This window comes from Physella acuta, unplaced genomic scaffold, assembly GCF_028476545.2.
Source record: "Physella acuta isolate Inbredline_101_S28 unplaced genomic scaffold, ASM2847654v3 ptg000151l, whole genome shotgun sequence".
In the NCBI taxonomy this organism is placed as follows: Eukaryota; Metazoa; Mollusca; class Gastropoda; family Physidae; genus Physella; species Physella acuta.
The window spans coordinates 125,422-145,989 of record NW_026731670.1 but is presented as its reverse complement, the minus strand read 5'-3'; the positions used below and the strand labels follow the sequence as shown (position 1 = coordinate 145,989).

Genomic DNA, 20,568 nt, shown 5'->3' with positions numbered 1-20,568 from the left:
GTTTCCAATAAAAGTTATTGACTATGGTTATAGGAAATTGACAATAGATGTTGATTGAAATGAAGATCCTAATGATTTTAGGCAATTAAATCCATGTTTCATACATTGATAATTTGTTTTCAAGATAATGATTTGGATTAAAAAAGCCATTGATACCTATATTTGGCTACAATGCAAAACCAAGCTTGAATATAGGCAAAAGATAGCGGGAGCTCAGATTTAGGGATTACATCAAAGAGATATCACCTCAAGACCTGTTCATAGAGGCAAGAATTTCACTTCAACCCCACCAGAAGTTGATAATTCAAAGGAAGAGAAACGCAGGAGTTATGCACAATGTGTAACAGAAAAGACTGAGAACAGAGCGGACATTATGTATTATATCTGCCATGATCGTGTATTTTATATAACATCACGTAACTGCTTCCATAAGCTCCATTCATTGAAGAGAAAGGACATAAATGTGTTCTCGATACTGATATTTTCAATTTCTAATGTACCAGAGCAACTAACACACGTTAGATCACTTTTAGGATAAACATATTGACATAACTCACAACATAACCTATTTTCGATAATTTTCCTTTGAGGACCGTAGGGACACATATGTCCCATGCTGTATCTCAAAAACTATTTAAGATAGCGGAAAACCGTTAACATTTTTGAAATCTACGTGTCATTTTACTACTAAATGTGTGCACAGATATTTGGAATTATGCCTGTAATCCTTGTGGTCCTGAAAGGGTTAACCAATTTTAACAGTGGATTTTGATCCATTATTGATGAAAACTGCCCTAGATTGTATTTTAATGACAGGAGTAATATTAGTGAACTTATTTAGAGTTGTGTATGAAACATATTTTTATTTTCCTACTGACTGTGCTATTTTTTTAAATACAGCATAGTATAATTTTTTTAATGCCATAGCATTAAACACAAGCTATCATATACAATAAACTGCATGGCCTAGTACATTGTTACATTTAATTTATCCAGTTAATCTATGTTGTACAATAAGCTTAAAAGACATAGCTGATCTTAGGTTGAGGGTTGAAGCTCATGAAAGGGGGAGAATAAAGAAATATAATAAAATAAACTGTTTTTGACAAACTTTTAAATCCAATTTTTATTAGTTTTCAGATGAGCCTATATGTTAGCCCATGTTAGCCCCAGTTCAACATTAACTATAGAATTATAAAATGTTATTTAAACTATTTAGGCCGAGGTCATATTTTTTTTCAGCATTTTTATTTGGTGACCCTCACATTGTCACTTTGGACCAAAGGCCTTATATATTTAATGGGCTTGGAGAATACAAAATACTTCAAATTAAAGACAATGAAAAATATCTCTTCATGATGCAGGTTGGTAAAATCTTATATGAAAAAAATGTGTTTATTCAAAGAATAATTAAACGTATAGTATTATTTTAGATTTTTTTTTCTATTAATAAAATCTATTGGTGCAACTGTTGAGTGAACAATATTTAGACTAAATATTTTCAAGAATCAATGAGAATATACAACATTTAATCTTTTATTTACAAGGCTGTACACAGAGAGAAATTTTACTTTTCATATATGCATACTATATCCTTAGTATTACTTAACTATTACTTTAAAACTAAACATTCTGATTCTGTTCAAAAATTGGAGTCATGTATATTCATTGTTTCTGTTTAATTATTATTTTTAACAGATTACTGAAATAAGGTTTATTTTTCTATAACATTTCAATTTATTAAAATATTAGATTATTAGAGGAAATGTATGCAATATACATTTGGTTAAGACTTTTTAAACATTTATGTTTTGGGCTATGTTTAAATTGATTACTTACTTTACTTTATGCAATGAAACAGTTGCTAACAGTTGCTGGTACATCTCATTAGTAGACTCTGTTTAGGGAAGCTCTCTCAATTCCCCTTTTCAAACCTGATGGTCCAAATGGTAGGTGAGGTAGAGTTTACCTGCTTTTGCATGGTCAGCCCTATGCCCAGTCACCTTTACTTTCTTAAATGTGAATCAGGTACCCATCAGGCACGTTCTGAAGCGAAACTGGATTTGAACTTGAGAATTTTGGGTTAGCAGTCTAATGCTCTACCACTAGGCCGCACCATCCCATCAGCTCATTTCACAGTCCTAGTATATCTACCACACACGTGGTTGAAATATAGACAAATACATAATTTATATAGAAGATATATACCATTGTCCACTTTCCATGCCCAGAAATTTTAAGTGTCTCACTAAAGTTCCAACTGCTCCCACTGAAACTAAATCTGAAAGAACCCTGTCTCTTTCTATCTGGGCCATATAGAAACACTGCCATAGCCTTTAAATTGTAGATTCTTATCTAGCTTCGGATGGACAAGGCTTTGGCATTCCATATAAAAAATAAATAGTTAAAGGCACATAAGCCTAATATATATAGCTTTTTATGTCATTGTCTGCTTACTTTCTTTGTTGATCAAGCCAGCCAGTTATATGAATATGTTTATCATATTTATTGTCTTCTCCATTTAGCTGTATAGCCAGGTCCTGGTTGTCATTTAATCTGATTACCTCTGTTTTACTTCTAGTGATTTTAAGCCTAATTTAGAGGCTTTTTTATATATTATTATTACGGAATATTATATATATATATATATATATTATATAATTTATATATTGGCTAGATTTATATCTTAGGGTCGCACCTGCATTGCCAGAAATGCCAACGGAACAGATACTAAAGCCACTGTATGGTGTGCTTTTGCTATTTATGTACAGGATAATACTACTGTAAGGATTGAAATCAGTCCATCTAAAAAAGGTAATGTTGATTTGAATAGAGCTAACACATTACTTATATAATTAGTATAATATTGAAATAGTTTTTGATTTTTAGTAAGTATAATGTTTTTTTTTGTTATCAACTTGTGTCATTTTGTCTAATATTTATTATTGCTAATTACACTTTTAATATAAGAGATGGTGCATACATTTTAGCGAGTAAAATAACCAGGTTTTTTTTTACTTTTTATTGTCAGTCATGATCATTTACGCAAACAATCAAGATTATACAAACAAGTTTCAAGATGCTCCTAATTTCACTGCATTTGAAAAACAAACTTTATTAAGAAGAGTAAATGATTCTTTGGAAATTAGTTTTCCAAATAGTAAGGAATATTTTTATTACTCATTTCAATAATAACATTTATTATCAGTAGAGTATATGAATGACTAAATGAGGATGACTGGTTATGTTTTAGAATAATTGTGGGCATGTGTATACATATTTTCATTTATTATTATATATTATATATATATACAATATTAGTCTATGGATAAGTCTATGCCCTGGATTCAGTTTAGTGAATGACTATAGTAACCCTTTTTATCTACAGCTTATCACACTCTTTAAAACTATGCACTATATAGCTCACATGATAGATCCCCCCCCCCCCCCTGATGTAATGTTTTTTTTGTGTAATTTAACATCAATTTAAATTGTAGTACAAAAATGAACACTTTAAAAATATTACACAATGGTGATTAAGTCGAGTTTTTTACTATATGCTTGTTTTCCACAAATATACATACAGAGGCAAAGAGCTTCATATATTAGGCAAGCCATCTGGGCCAGGCTATGCACTGGCCTCTGTAAAGGACATTGACCATGTTTGAGCAGCATATACCTGGCATTACTCGGGTTTAGGAAATATACAAGTTTTCCAATTAAAAATCTATATGCAAATATGGACGTTTAAAATTATGTAACTCTAAATTTAACCCTTACCACAGCTAAATAGAACCCAACCCAAACACAAACAGAAATGCAAACGCAAGCACAAATGCAAACCTAAACCCAAACCCAAACAATAAATAATAAGCGTTTAATGTTTTGATATTTGGATTTATTTTATAACAATTGTCTTGTTTATACCTACTTATTTTCATAACTTAAAAACTTATATATCCAGCATCTGCATTATTATGTTATTCTTATTAGCCATTAGGTTCTTATACAATTTTAATATTACAATAATAAGTTCAGCGGCAATGTTAGTGTCCATATCATCCATTATCAATGACGTCATTTTTTTGTGTATCCTTTTTTTGACTTCATAAGTTTTGTTTCTTCTGATTTGAAGTGAGTTTTGAGTTTTTTCTATGTGTATGTCTTCCACAAACATGCATGCAGAGACACAGAGTCAATTTCATCTCTATAGATTATATATATATATATATATATATATATATATATATATATATATATATATATATATATATATATATATATATATATATATATATATATATATATATATATATATATATATATATATATATATATATATATAATAAAATGTACACTTTTCTAGAGCAAGACTGTTATATGTATTTTCTCTAGGCATTGGAATCACAGTAAGTTTAACTTATGAACTGCTTGAATTTTCTGTAACATTGGATAAGAAGTATCAGAACAAGACGAGTGGTCTTTTAGGCAATTTTAACAATATATCCACTGATGATTTCATTTTTCCAAATGGAACAAGTTTTCCAGATTCTTCAAAAGAAAGGGAAATATACAGCTATGTTGAAACTTGTGAGTCATTATGGATATTCTAAATTTATTCACTTGAATTATATCGTAGTAGCTATTAACGTTATAGTTTTTACTTTTTAAATAATTTACATGTAGTAACGTGAAATCTGTCAAAGATTCAAATTTGATGGCAACAGTTATTAACATGATATTTTTAGTTCCAGATTTATAATATAAATGAAATATTATATAGCCTAGTCTGCCAAAGACAGTTGCAAATGTATCACATTAATATATTTTTGACACTTTCACAAATTTCACAATTATTCAGTTTTTTTATTTAAAATCAATGCAGGGTCTATAACACAGGAGGAAAGTCTGTTTCAGTATATTTTGGGACAAAATACAAGTACTTTTTCAAATAACAGCTTTGATCCATTAATGATGGATGAACAAAGTAATGACACAAAGTCACAGGCTTTGCAAGTTTGCAAGGACATCAAAAATATACCATGTATTTATGACTTCATTATTACAAGAAATAAAAACATAGCTTCTGGTACATTAAATTCTGATGCTAAATTCAAATCAGAATCAAAGAGTACAGGTAAATATAGTCTTTTTGACCGTTTTATTTATATATATATATATATATATATAAATATATATATATATATATATATATATATATATATATATATATATATATATATATATATATATATATATATATATAATTATATTATTCCATATTATACCTGATTTTTAAACAATTTTTCTGAGTTAGTCAACAAATTGACTCATAACAAATATTAACACATGCTATTGTTTTTAATTTTTTAGCGCAATTTCCATTCTGGAGAATTGCGTTTATTAACTCGTCATTTCTGGGAATGGATGGATGAATGAATGAATGAATGTATGGATGAATGTGTGTTTGGGCTTTAAGTCGTATCTCCTCCTCAACGAAGCAATATCGATGACTAGTTCCAAAAGCAATTATGTTAAGCAAGTTACGAGAATGAGCATAGGCCATAAAAATTCCGGGTTTCTTTCATGTATTTCCCGGAAAAGCCAAAAAACCTCAAAAAAATTCAGTTTTTGGCCCATATCTCGGCAACCAGACCACTTAACGACTTGAAACATGTACCAATTGATTCCTGCCATAATTTAGAACAATATTGCCGAAGAAAGTTTTCAAAAATATCCTTTCGTTTGGTCACAAAAAATTGTTTGAATTAATTAAAATTTGGACCGAATTAGTAGGCATTTTTATCCAACCACACCACACGCGTCATCACGTTCAATAGCTGCGCCATCACGTTCAATGGCTGCGACATCACGTTCGGTAGCTAGGCGCGCAATGGTTTTTAGACATGTAACTCTATTGTAAATAAAACATGTATTTTAACCAATGGTTTTACTAACCCTGCTATTGATTTACGCTACGACAGAGCTATTTTTAGATAAAATAAGGAAATTGCGCTAAAATTGTCACTAGACTTTTTGATTACCTTGTTTATTTTAATAATAGCTTCACTCAATTTTTTTTTAAAATGGTTTTGTTGATAAAATAGCTAATAATTGACTATTTGAGAAATTTTTTAATTTGTTGAATAGACACCCAAAAAATGAAAAAAAAAGTGCCATTAATATTTGCCTCTTACTGCTTTATAAATTTTAAGGAATAAATATTTCTAAGGCTAAAACTTGTAAAATTATTCAAAATATAAATGTTATAATATTAATAGCATGCATGTACTTTTTAAAAGCATAAATTAGTTTCTGTGACATAGGCCTACATATTTTTTTAAAAGCTTGATAGTTTGTATAGATTGTTACATTTTTTTCTAATTCTTTACCTTTATTTGGCTCCCCAGCTAATATAGCACCTAGTACATACCTTTCTAACTCAAAAATAAATACAAAAATAAATGAGACCATCAGTTTCAATGTGACAGGTGTTGACCCAGATGGAGTAATTAATGGCTGTGAAGTATTATCTAATAATAAATTTCTCCTTCAAAATATTCAAAATGGCTACAGTGTTTCGATTGCTGTTTCCAATAACGAACCCATAAATATAGCGTGAGTATTTCTAACAAATTTTGTTTAAAAATATTTGAATTATTGCATTATAAACTTGGTTTCAATTATAAGATAAAACAGACTTGTGTACACAATCTTAACCACTAAGTCCTATTTTCAAATATTCTCTATCATATATCATTTACAAAATAAAATTACTTGTAACATTTTTATAATAAGACTTTTATGTATTTTGGTAAGAACAGAGTATCTACTATTGATAATAGAGGCCTACATTCAGAACCAGCTTCAATTACTACTACTGTCTGCTTAGGTTGTAGTGAGCATGGAGTATGTAATTATGAAATAACAAGAAATACTTCCAATCCATACTATTATTATTCAACTTGTGACTGTGACATTGGATATACAGGTATACGTAATGTTTATGATTCTAGTACATTCTAATATCAGCATAAATTCTACTGTTTTTTATCAATCTATATATTTCTTTTAAAATAATCTGATAAATCTATAAGCTTCCCTAAAACTCTACTAAACTTTTAGTAAAATATTACCTCTTATGAATGAAAGAATGTCCTTGAGTTCATCCACTTTTGATTGGTACCTGACTAATGAGAGGGAAAAAAAGTCTACTGGAAACAAAATCAACCATGCAATCCCTTTTTGTGTGGCGATTACTGGAAGAGAGAACTCTACTTTATCTTCCTTATTACCCACCCTGTCTGGAAGATATTTTGGAAATTTTTAAAGAAATAATTTAAACGTTTATAATGAGCTTAGGTTTTAAAAATTGAAAATAGTACTATTAAAATGATCAGCCCTGTGAATTTAGCAATTGATTGTTACCCACTGAAGTTGGATAGTCTCAGGGTCAACTGTGACTGAACTTCAGACTTTTGGGATCAGCAGTTGTGCAGTCCACCACCTGACCACACCATCATATCTGACCACACCATCCCACCTGACCACACCATCCCACCTGACCACACCATCCCACCTGACCTCACCATCCCACCATCCCACCTGACCTTACCATCCCACCATACCACACCATCCCACCTGACCTCACCATCCCACCTGACCACACCATCCCACCTGACCACACCATCCCACCTGACCACACCATCCCACCTGACCACACCATCCCACCTGACCTCACCATCCCACCTGACCTCACCATCCCACCTGACCACACCATCCCACCTGACCACACCATCCCACCTGACCACACCATCCCACCTGACCTCACCATCCCACCTGACCACACCATCCCACCTGACCACACCATCCCACCTGACCACACCATCCCACCTGACCTCACCATCCCACCTGACCACACCATCCCACCTGACCTCACCATCCCACCTGACCACACCATCCCACCTGACCACACCATCCCACCTGACCACACCATCCCACCTGACCACACCATCCCACCTGACCACACCATCCCACCATCCCACCTGACCACACCATCCCACCTGACCACACCATCCCACCTGACCACACCATCCCACCTGACCACACCATCCCGCCTGACCACACCATCCCACCTGACCACACCATCCCACCTGACCTCACCATCCCACCTGACCACACCATCCCACCTGACCACACCATCCCACCTGACCTCACCATCCCACCTGACCACACCATCCCACCTGACCTCACCATCCCACCTGACCACACCATCCCACCTGACCACACCATCCCACCTGACCACACCATCCCACCTGACCACACCATCCCACCTGACCACACCATCCCACCTGACCACACCATCCCGCCTGACCACACCATCCCACCTGACCACACCATCCCACCTGACCACACCATCCCACCTGACCACACCATCCCACCTGACCACACCATCCCACCTGACCACACCATCCCACCTGACCACACCATCCCACCATCCCACCTGACCACACCATCCCACCTGACCACCTGACCACTCCATCCCACCATCCCACCTGACCTCACCATCCCACCTGACCACACCATCCCACCTGACCATACCATCCCACCTGACCACACCATCCCACCATCCAACCTGACCACACCATCCCACCTGACCACACTATCCCACCATCCCACCTGACCACACCATCCCACCTGACCACACCATCCCACCTGACCACACCATCCCACCATCCCACCTGACCACACCATCCCACCTGACCACACCATCCCACCTGACCACACCATCCCACCTGACCACACCATCCCGCCTGACCACACCATCCCACCTGACCACACCATCCCACCTGACCTCACCATCCCACCTGACCACACCATCCCACCTGACCACACCATCCCACCTGACCTCACCATCCCACCTGACCACACCATCCCACCTGACCTCACCATCCCACCTGACCACACCATCCCACCTGACCACACCATCCCACCTGACCACACCATCCCACCTGACCACACCATCCCACCTGACCACACCATCCCACCTGACCACACCATCCCACCTGACCACACCATCCCACCTGACCACACCATCCCACCTGACCACACCATCCCACCTGACCACACCATCCCACCTGACCACACCATCCCATCTGACCTAAACTTCATCTCCCATTTCCAAACCAGGTGTGGGGATACACCTGGGAAAAAGTAAACACCTGGCAGAAACCCACTGGTCTAGATGTTGGCAACATTCAATCAGAAAATGGTCTACCTTATGTTATATTCTGCCTCACATAAGATCATAGCTTGAGTTGGTTAGGTCTGTAAAGCTAAGAGATATGGCTTCATTTTGCTTTGAGAGACAGAAGAATTCGGTTGCATTTCAGAGTATTTAATAAAGTAACACTGGGTTTCTATAAATTGTGGTCCATCTCTCAACCATGACCTGTTCATTCCAAATGAATGTTAAGCAAAACATTTAGTGCTAAATTTGGTTGCTGAAGTTGCTAAACAGAAACCAAAGGTGGTAATCCAATTTTCAATGGGGCTCCTCTCATCTTTGATTTTGGAGATTTCTCTTCCAAATGAGATGTTTCCAATTATTGAGCCTCATCGGCTCAGTGGTTCAAACTTGGGACTATTGGTTAGCAGCCATGAACTTCCCTCCCAATAAGTCTTTATATAATTATAGTATTATTTTAATTTAAAACAAGGTGAAAACTGTGAAACTGACAAAGATGGATGTACTGGAAATCCTTGCTATCCTGGTAATTGTATTGACATACTGGCATCTGTGGAACAAATTACAGGCAAACAATATACATGTAAAACTTGTCCTGATGGGTTTGAGCTGTTTGAATCTAACACAACATTGTCATGTAAAGGTATTCAAACAATGTGTTATATAGTAAAAGACATAAAATGAATTGATATTAACATACATAAAAGTTGTATTATTTTTTACTTCAAAAGACTAACTTGAAATGTTATAGCAATCATTATTATTTTGTTATGATAACTGTAAGAAATAAACTCACATATCCTTATTACTCTAAATTTTGATTTACTTTAAGATATTGATGAATGCAAGGCAAATAAATGTGGTGATAATGGACAATGTGTAAATACCTATGGAAGCTTTTTCTGCAACTGCAATAGAGGTTTCAGGTTATTTAATAAAACCATTTGTATAGGTAAATACAACATTTAATTACAATCTTTTTAAATGAACCTATCAGAAATGCATCTTTTTCTTTTAAATGTAATCAGTTGGTATACATAGCTCCAGCGGGTACCTGACTCACATTAAGGAAAATAGGGTGGCTGACCATATTATCCCCTTGTATGGCAAAGTCAGTGAAATAGATAAACTCTACTTTATCTACCTGATTTGTCTTGGGCGTAAATGGGAAAAGAAAATAATATCATTTTATATTGAATAATTTTAAAAATATAGATATATTAAATAACTTTAACAATATGTAAATGAAGTATTTTTAAAACTTCTTTTAAAGATATAAATGAATGCACAGAAAAATTAAATAACTGTGATCAACTTTGCATAAACACTAATGGAAACTACACTTGTTCATGCTTTCCTGGCTTCATTTTTAAGGCTAATAATAATTTGTGTGAAAAAGTGGAAACCGGTAAGTGATTTCCTATTTCTTTTTCAAATTATTATCAAACTGACATTGCTGGATTGTTTAAGTCTGCATTTGTTAATAATACATTCCTATATATTTATATAAAGTTAAGATATATTTAGCTTATACTTTCTAATACGCAGATCCCTGTGAAATAAAAAGTAATAAATGTGAATACAGCTGTCGCAGTGGAAGTAATGGATCAGAATGTTTTTGCAAAAATGGTTTTCAGTTGAATGAAAATGGCTATTCTTGTGAAGGTGATGCTTTGTCATTATACTATGCACTCATGTATTACACTTACATACTAATTTATTAATATGTAATAACTATTTTAGGGAATCAAAAGCAATTATTTTAATAAAAATACAATAAAAAGGAATAGTAATTATTGATTCTGTTTAAATTCAGTAATGCAGACTATAGCTAAAATATTTTTATATTTCAGATATTGATGAGTGTAAAAGCAGACTTTGCCCTCAAAACTGTTTAAACACTATTGGTGGCTACAAGTGTTCTTGTTTTGTTGGCTACAAGATGAGCAAAAATGATGAGAGATCTTGTGAAGGTAAGTGGAGAATATATTTTGGTACTCATTGTATTATCCAATCTCAGTTTAATATGTATAGGTTCTGGCTATTTTAGCAGTACAATTTTTCAAATCAAAGCCTAACAATATGCAAAAAATTAAATGGGATTTGTCTTTTGTCATGATAAGCTACATTCAGGAAAGGAGTAAGGAAGATGAATTGCTTAATAGCATATTTTTTTTTAATTTTATAAAAATAAAACAGATGGAAAACATGTTAGCTTGTGTAAGGATTAAGGTTATATGTGTAAAAATAGTTAAATAAAACAGTATGAAATTGCTTATGAACATCCCTAAGCTGGTTTATCTAAATCAATGTATTTCACCAATCTAATTATAAGTACTTTTATAGTATACATGCTAAGTTTATTTTAAAACCATTTAACTTTGTTATTCTGTTTTTATTAGCTTGTACTGGAAACTCATATGGCACCAACTGCACAAAACATTGTAACTGTCATGGGAATGCTGTAAGTTGTGACAACATCAGAGGCTGCATCTGTCAAGACAATTGGAAGGGAGAGAACTGTGACACAGATGTAAATGAGTGTGAAGAAACTCCAAACATTTGTCCACCAGACTACTACTGTACTAATACACTGGGATCCTACACATGTGACTGTGCTACAGGATTTGAAGATATAAATGGGACGTGCATTAGTAAGAAATTATATTGTAATGATCTAAAATTTTACAAAGTTTCATTCTAAATTATGAAACTGAAATGCAATATGTGATAGTAAGTTATATAAGCACAAAACCGTTAATAATCATGCTACATCTAAAATAGAGAATTCATAAGCAAACAATTGTTGTTCCTCATATACTTACAAATGCTTTATTGTCTATTGACAGATATTAATGAATGTGATAGTCTTTTTCTGAACACTTGTCCTCAAGAATGTATTGATACCACTGGTTCCTTTGTCTGTGAATGTTATGCAGGATATTCTAAATCTCGAAATGGAAGCTGTTTAGGTATGGAATTATTTTATTTCTTATAAATTGATTATTTCATTGTTTTGTAATCAATTCAAAATAGAGAGGTGGACATGTATGCTGGCTGACTAATACAATTTTTCTCTGTATAATAACTTTTTTGCAAAAAATTTTGAATTAAAACATTATGTCTCCAGTTGCTATTACTAATATCCTAAAAAGCTTGGAAATATGAAATGTACATGTATTTGTACAACATCTTTTAAAAGATTATAATACTATTTTTTGGTGAACTGAATAAACAAGACCCTATAATTTAAATTATGTTTTCAGTTTGGATTATATATGGATTATATAGAAGTAAAATATGATGGCATGCATTATATTTTTTAAAATATAAATATAAATTACTACAACAAACATTAATATTGACAAGGCAATATTCTTAATTCATGATATCATTTATGAATTATAAAAATGTTACATTGTTTAATATTTGATAATCATAAATTGCATTTACTTTCCACATTAGAAATAATTGCTTAATGATCTAATTGTCAATATGTAATTCATATTTTATAGACATTGAAGAATGTAAGACTGGATTATCTGACTGTGAACAAAAATGTGTTAACGTTCAAGGAGGCTACAACTGTGATTGCTATGCTGGATACATACTGAAAGATGACAGGAAATCTTGTGAAAAAGAGGGTAATTTATTCTTACACAAGAAATAATATTTTAAATTCAGGACAATTTGTTTTGATCCTAGATCACAGACTAACCTTCTTATTCAGAAATACCTGCTAACTTTACCCTGAGATACTGACCTTAGACTAATGTACTAACTTAAACCTTATTTGCTGACCTTAGCTATATGCAGTTTTAACTTATTTAAGTTGGTACTTTCTTTATTCTCATATCTTGGTATTATCACACTATTCTAATTTAATCTAAATCCATTATATAAAATAAATTTTAAAAATTATACTTTATGAAAAAATGCTGTTCTAAAAATATACTTTAAATCATTTAACAGTATTACTGACTGACTATTTAAACTTTTATTTAAGTCTGTTTTAACAGCTGATAGGGTTTTAAAATTTGTCCACAGCATACAAGTTAAAAAATACTTAAGTTAAGCTTGATATTTTAAGTGAAGATAACACAATTGATTGTAATGTGCTTGTGTATTTTACATTTTTATAGTGGATCCTTGCATCAATTTTTATCTGAACTGCAGTGTTGGATGTTCGATTATAAATTCAACTGCACAATGTTTTTGTGGTCTTGGTTACAATCTTGGCACTAACGGTTATGATTGTATTGGTATGCTTCATTTAAATTATTCTAATTTAATTTATAAACTACAATTTTAAAAAGTAACTAAAATTACCGTTAAGTTGTTTTTTTTACCATTGTTAATTACAAATTATTTGATACTCCAGATATAGATGAATGCTCATTAGCTGAGAATCCCTGCAACGGAACATGTAGAAACACTCCAGGCTCATATTTTTGTTCATGTCCAATAGGAAAGGAATTACAAAATGATAAAACAACATGTCTTGGTAATGATAACTTGTTTAAATATATAATTTGGTATAATATCACTTTGTATACATGTATCTTTTTGCAACTGGACATAAAAAAATGTCGTATGTTAATTATTTCATAATTGCTCAAGAAAGTCAATAAGATGTGTTTAAAATATATTTGTGATATGTTAGCCCTTAGCATTGTAGGAGTTGAGTATGGTCATAAAATATTTATAACATGATCTAATCTTTGGACTGTTTATCACTCTCTTTTGATTTTTAAAATATAAACCTCTAAAATGTATATTTCTCATTTAAGTTCACAGTAAAAATATATATATTTTTATCCAAACATTTTGTCATATATAAAACAAAATGATTATCTCAAATATTGGCATAACATTTTAAATAGTTAAAGTAATTTTTAAAAATATTTTTATCATTTCATTAGTTTTTAATGAGTGGTATGTCCTGAGTTTCCCAATATATTAATTCCAGTAATTTGTTTTAAACTCTAAGCTATTAGATCAATCAACACCTTATTAAAAATCTTATTTTTGAGTTTTGCTGTAATTTTATTATTGTGTTTTTACTAAAATATTCAAACAAAGAAGTTGATATATTTTTAATACTATCATGATATAAAAAAAGTATAACAGTACATATTTAATAAAAAAAAAGCATTATCTGATACTGCCATACAAATACATTACATGATACTGCTATACAAATTTTAGACCAAAAAAGATTTTGCATAAATTTTCTTGTTTCCTCAACAGTGTGTGATGCCTATCACTGGGGAGAGAACTGTAATACCACATGTGACTGTAGCCCAAAAGGTACAACACTTTGTGATCCAACACTTGGCTGTCAATGTAAAGAAGGCTGGGCTGGTGACAAGTGTCAGTTTGATCTGGATGAGTGCAGTAATGGAACTATTTTGTGCTCAAATTTTTCAACTTGTATCAACACAGTGGGATCATTTATTTGTCCATGCAATAATGGATATATAAAAAACAATAGTTCAAACGGTACATGTGCAGGTACATGTTTTTACTCAAATTCCACAATTTATTTAATATTCCGTAAGTTTACTTCAAAATTATTTGATGCAGATAGCACTTGTTAGTAGTGTCATATAAAATAATTACCAATAATTAGTTTAAAAATATTTCAAAACTGATAATTGTTTAAATTTGTTGTTATAAATATTTTGAACCAAATATATTAAATATGGCCCAACTATAATTAGTTTTTAAAATTTTATTAATTTTAACATAATAAGCAATTAATTTTCAACCCAGATATTGATGAGTGTGCTGGTAGTAGCTCCTCCCCCTGTGATCACATTTGTACAAATACATTTGGCAGTTTCCAATGCTCTTGTCATGAAGGATTCAAATTAAACGACACTAAATGTTTTGGTATGTAAGTTATGGCAAACGCACACATTATGTCATGTATGCTTCATAATGTTAGAAACTTAGTAAAATATTTTTTATAACATTATAAATTAAATTATTTTAAAATAAAAAGTAAATGAAAAATTAATGGTTCAATCAAAATGCTATGCTTCTTGAGATCATAATTTTTTGCTATAGATTTTTTCAGGTTAATTATTTTGTCATGATTTATCTTTTCCCCAGATATAAATGAATGCATTGTACCTAAGTTGAACAAATGTGACCAGAAATGTAGAAACACAGAAGGAAGTTTTGCTTGTGAATGTTTGGATGGCTATGAACTCAATGTTACTACAAGCAATACTTGTTACTGTAAGAATAATTATTAAGCCCCAATTGTGCTCTATAAATTATATTTTTCAAAGGGAGAATGTATAAATATGTTTTTTCACTTTTTGTATTCTATAGCAGAGACTATTTAATAATTTGTATGCAAGAATACAGTACAGAATATTTCAGTGTTGTTAATTACCACGAGCCGACCCGCAGCGTATCATAAGCCGATATTTAGTTGTTTTATTTTTTTACTTTTCAGTAATTCATAATTAGTGAATTCGACAGTACCAATGCTGCCACTGAAAATATTTGCTTTAAAACTCTATCAGATGGTTGTTAAGGACAATACCCCCTCCTTTCCCCCAACCCCTTGAAAGCAAACTCCTCTTAGTTACCTCCCCTAAGTTTAAAATCATTTCAAACTAAATTATCTGCCCCTAATAGCCGTCACTAAACCCGGCTCAACGATTGTAAACATTTAGCATGAACCACAGTTCACCAGACCATGTAGGGGTGGGGGTGGTAGGGAGCACGCTTACAGCTTGGTGTTTTCGATTGTCTCCAAGAAGAGAATTATATATAGATAGTTTACATGGATCTAATAGTAATTATTTATTCACCAGTATCAAATAGTAGTGCCAAATGTGAGACTGGAGTTTGTGATCAGTTTTGCCACCTTGAAAATGGGAGTCCTGTATGTTCTTGCAGAGAGGGATTTCTGCTGAATGCAGATAACAAAACATGCTTAGGTTTGTGTATCCTATATCACCTTTACTCTTAAATGAAAAATTAGTTAAAATTTCTAACAAACCCCCAAGGAAAGTGTTACAATGGTGTCAAAATGTGTAAGTTGTATTTTTTTGTGTGTACCACACAAAGTCTGCTTTTATAAATAAGTAGCCTATAGGCGTGTGCGATAATGTTATATTTTTGTTTATTTTACAATTCAAACTCCTGTGGCTTTAAATCTGATATTGCACCAATTACTACTTCATAAAGTTAACTTCATACTTTTTACTTTTTATAATCATTTAAAATCAATTTTATAATGAATACCTTTTATTATAAAAGCATAGGACCAATATACTCTTAAAAATTTGCTGTTAGCATGAAACCATAGCCTACATTATTTTATCTTCTTACTTTGTAGTTTATTTAAACTAAAACAGTTCAACCACTTCTCATAAATTCTTCTGTATGTTTTGTATTTTTTAAAAAAAAACATCTGTTTAAATATGTAAAATTATATAATAAGGAAGCACAATAAAAAATCCTAATTAAAAATGTTTCTTTTTTTGGCACATTCCTGTTATTATTAGGGGAATTTAAATAATGGGTCAGTTCCTTAATTTTAAGTAGGTCCACCTAGCTTAAATGGGCATCCGACTTATGCCATAGAAAGCACAGAACAATTGCTTTATATGTTGAGATCAAAGAAATGAATTCTACTTCATTTACTATACTGTACATAAAGTTTTATATTTTAGCCTCTATTACATTAATATGTTTTTAAATAAATGCACTCAATCAAAAAAAATTATTAGAGCAATAGGCTATTAAATGCACTGAATTAGTAAAATAAAGCGTATTTGCTATTTAGTAAAAGGTTTGGTCGCTCACGAGATCTTATACATATTTTAGCTACAAAATCTATTACTAAAAAGCAAATATGCTTTATTTTCTTATTTTCATTGCATTTTAAAGCTTGTTACTATAGTTTTCTTTTTATATTTGTTTTATATAAAACTAATATGGAAATAATAATTTTTAATATTTTTAGACATTGATGAATGTGCTGAAAATATATGCATTGAAGGGCATTGTTATAACCTGAATGGTAGTTTCTCATGTTCATGTGATAATGGCACTATGCTGTTAGAAGACAAGCTCACATGTCAAGGTAGGAAATAAATATTTTATATAAATTTATATAAAAACTTATAGAAATAGTAAAAATTGGCTAGTCAACTTTGAAATAGTAACGGATAGATAAGTTTTAACAAATTGACAAATTTTTTTTAATCATGTCTTCAATACTTCTAGTTCAAACTGAATACATTATTTTGTTTAATTTTTAGTTTGTCCATCCGGATTTTATGGCTATGATTGTGCTGCTAACTGTTCCTGTAACACTACCAACACCAAGCCTCAGATCTGTTTTGCTGAGAATGGAACCTGTGATTGTTTACATGGTTGGACTGGCAGTGACTGCAGTACTGATGTTGATGAATGTAATACATCACCGTGCCAAGAAAACTCAATTTGTTATAACTACCCTGGTACATATAAATGCCCTTGCAATAAAGGGTACTTTGAATCATCAAATGGGTGTGAAGGTAAGCTTTTCATTTTGAATTTTATTTTAAGCTTTGAGTTTCTTGCAAAAAAGTAAATATATATTTTTTTAAAATGCTTTCATCTATTGATAAAATATCGATTCTGATTGAAATATATAATTACTTTGCATTTAATATTTATACACCTATAACTATTATAAATGAACTAAATTGAATTAATTACACAAAACTACAAAAACATCTTCCAAAATAATTATTTCTTTTATATTTTCAGCATGTGATAGCACTCATTATGGTAACAATTGTAAAGAAAAATGCCAGTGCATACAGCTCAACACAAACCTATGTAATAGTATAAATGGATCTTGTACATGTGAGCCAGGCTGGACTGGAGTTCATTGTGAGACAGATATTGATGAATGTTTAAACACTAGCTACTGCCCAGATGAACATGACCATTGTTTTAATATAAATGGATCAGCAGAATGTAGATGTGATGAAGGATATGGAAAATTTAACAACTCACTATGTATAGGTAATTTTATAATAATGAAGAAAGATTATTTCACAATTTCAAAACCGAAACTTTAAAAAAGAGTTTTAATACCCTATATCTTTGTTCAACAATGCCAATTTGTTTGTTCTATTAACAATTCTATTAACTGGTTACAACAGATGTGGATGAATGTCTGGATTCATCTAACAGATGCAATGTTTCCACAACAATATGCAACAACATTGAAGGCTCTTATAATTGTGCTTGTAAACCAGGACATATAGATGTCAATGATTCCAGCACTTGTAAAGGTAAACAAAATAACTTCTTTTTTTCTGTTAAAGATTCTGCTCTATACAAAAAACCTAAAGTGCAATTTTATATTGACTATTTTAAATTAAAAATAAATAAAATATTTAAATTCATTTGAATGAACAGTCTAATATGATATTATAAAGCTAATATTAAGATAACTAATTAGTAAAATAATGTAATTATTACATTTTATACATGTGCATATTTCTAAATGGTCAAAACATAATTATTTTTCCTTAACCCTTTATCTACTGAGGTACTTATAAGTACCACTTTAATTAAGTGACTGTGTTATTTTTAATCTAAGTTGATTTTTTTAAATTTATTGATATAATAAATAGTTTTATCTCCCCTGAGTATCCGGTAGTTGGACGGATCGATGTTATTTGAAAATTACCGGTGCGATGTTATTTGAAAATTACCGGTGCGGCGCTATTTTCAATCTCGTCCTGTATCGGTAGTTCACAATTGTGCTGTACAGATCTCACATGTGTTCTTAATTTTGCTTTGTTTTACCTTAATGTTTAACATTTCAAGCCCAAATATTTTTTATTGGCATCTTCAGTAGTCAGGTAAGTGTGTTTAACTTCTATTTATTCAATTTTAGTAACATTTTCTTTGTATTAGATCATTGTATACACAAGGACTTTTGAGTACCATCAGGGCACACCTTCATAATTTTAGGATTTCTTGAAAATAATTTTTTTTAGATGTGGAGTGACATACTAATTATTTTGATAACCAATTATCAAAGTTTACTTAAAAAAACTATATTTATACATTTAGAAGATGTTTTGCATGTTTTACCTAACAAACATAGTAATTAAATTTAGATTTCTTTTAGTAAAAGAATAACAAGAATGAAGATTGTAGTTGTAGGCTAGTTTACTAGGTTTAGTAAAGTTAACTTGTATGACTAAGTCCAGTTCTAGTCTAAAGATTTGTTTTTTATATGTAATGTACGTAGACTAGTAATAGTCCATACTTCAGCATATAATATAGATCTTTTGGTAAATTTTAATCAGCAGATATAAAACAGTAAGCCACTAAGCCCATTCTAAACACATGGAGCTCACTTCTATTTATGAATGTTACACTGAAGGGTAGGCCTGTCATAACATTCTAGCAGGCTACAATCATATACTAGTAGTAGGGTACTACTAGTAATATTTTCAGAATATTTTTTTATGCGACTCATTGAAACTTCTATTGGAAGCTTCCAGCAAAAACAGGCTCATTCCAGTGACTGTTACTACACCAGACAGACCACATACAAGAATGTGTCACTAAGGAATAAGGAAGTAGGACATGTCGGCATCTTTTTCTGTGTTTGGTACATTCAGATGAAAGGTCTAAGTTGTGTTCCCATAGGAAATCTGGTCTAAAACAATACTCAAAATATATCTTGAGTTGTGTTTATGTCTGAAATTTATAAAAATGATTGTTATAATGATTGCCATGTTATTAGTTAATAAATTTTACAATTTATTCATGATTCTGAAAAAATTGTCCTACGTTCCTGACGGTACTTTTAAGTACCAATATCTATTTTGACCATTAAAAATTAATTAAACTAAATTTCCTTCGACTTACTTATGCTTTAAGTGTGCCAAAAGCATTAGAGTAACACATTGGTTAAGACAAAATATCATTCAGAACTTAATTTAGTAAATTAAAGGTTAAATATCTACATTTTTAAATATATTATTCTTTGTCTTAAATAGTGAACTACAGCTCCTATTCACTCAAGGTGGCATTACAGTTTCCAACAGTTTCCAACCCATTAATATTTATAATGACTACAATAGAATCTAAAAAGTTGACAAGGGAAATTGAAGAAAGTGTAAGTTTCTAAAATCCAAATTTCAAACTATATTTTAATTAATTATATACTTTAAAATTTATGATTGATCACTCTAGTCATCCCTTAGTTACACAAATTTCATTCAATCGCCTGTGTTTCCTTCCATTTATGTCATGCTCTATAAAAAGCAAAATATACT

General features: G+C 31.7%; 1 protein-coding gene across 2 annotated transcripts in view; it reads left to right on the top strand.

The window, feature by feature from the left end:
- Positions 1-20,568, top strand: part of LOC131935669 (uncharacterized) — a 31,452-nt gene that overhangs the window by 5,209 nt on the left and 5,675 nt on the right. For both annotated transcript variants that reach the window (XM_059292188.1, XM_059292187.1), the window contains exons 8-33: positions 1,243-1,364; positions 2,691-2,814; positions 3,032-3,160; positions 4,396-4,590; positions 4,886-5,137; positions 6,411-6,618; positions 6,825-6,991; positions 9,720-9,890; positions 10,080-10,199; positions 10,521-10,655; positions 10,796-10,912; positions 11,101-11,220; positions 11,650-11,901; positions 12,097-12,219; positions 12,763-12,891; positions 13,390-13,509; positions 13,629-13,751; positions 14,498-14,761; positions 15,023-15,142; positions 15,365-15,493; positions 16,081-16,206; positions 17,238-17,357; positions 17,536-17,793; positions 18,029-18,289; positions 18,430-18,561; positions 20,290-20,408. In XM_059292188.1, the coding sequence (XP_059148171.1) occupies positions 1,243-1,364; positions 2,691-2,814; positions 3,032-3,160; positions 4,396-4,590; positions 4,886-5,137; positions 6,411-6,618; positions 6,825-6,991; positions 9,720-9,890; positions 10,080-10,199; positions 10,521-10,655; positions 10,796-10,912; positions 11,101-11,220; positions 11,650-11,901; positions 12,097-12,219; positions 12,763-12,891; positions 13,390-13,509; positions 13,629-13,751; positions 14,498-14,761; positions 15,023-15,142; positions 15,365-15,493; positions 16,081-16,206; positions 17,238-17,357; positions 17,536-17,793; positions 18,029-18,289; positions 18,430-18,561; positions 20,290-20,408 (4,136 nt within the window). The remainder of the gene's footprint in view (positions 1-1,242; positions 1,365-2,690; positions 2,815-3,031; positions 3,161-4,395; positions 4,591-4,885; positions 5,138-6,410; positions 6,619-6,824; positions 6,992-9,719; positions 9,891-10,079; positions 10,200-10,520; positions 10,656-10,795; positions 10,913-11,100; positions 11,221-11,649; positions 11,902-12,096; positions 12,220-12,762; positions 12,892-13,389; positions 13,510-13,628; positions 13,752-14,497; positions 14,762-15,022; positions 15,143-15,364; positions 15,494-16,080; positions 16,207-17,237; positions 17,358-17,535; positions 17,794-18,028; positions 18,290-18,429; positions 18,562-20,289; positions 20,409-20,568) is intronic.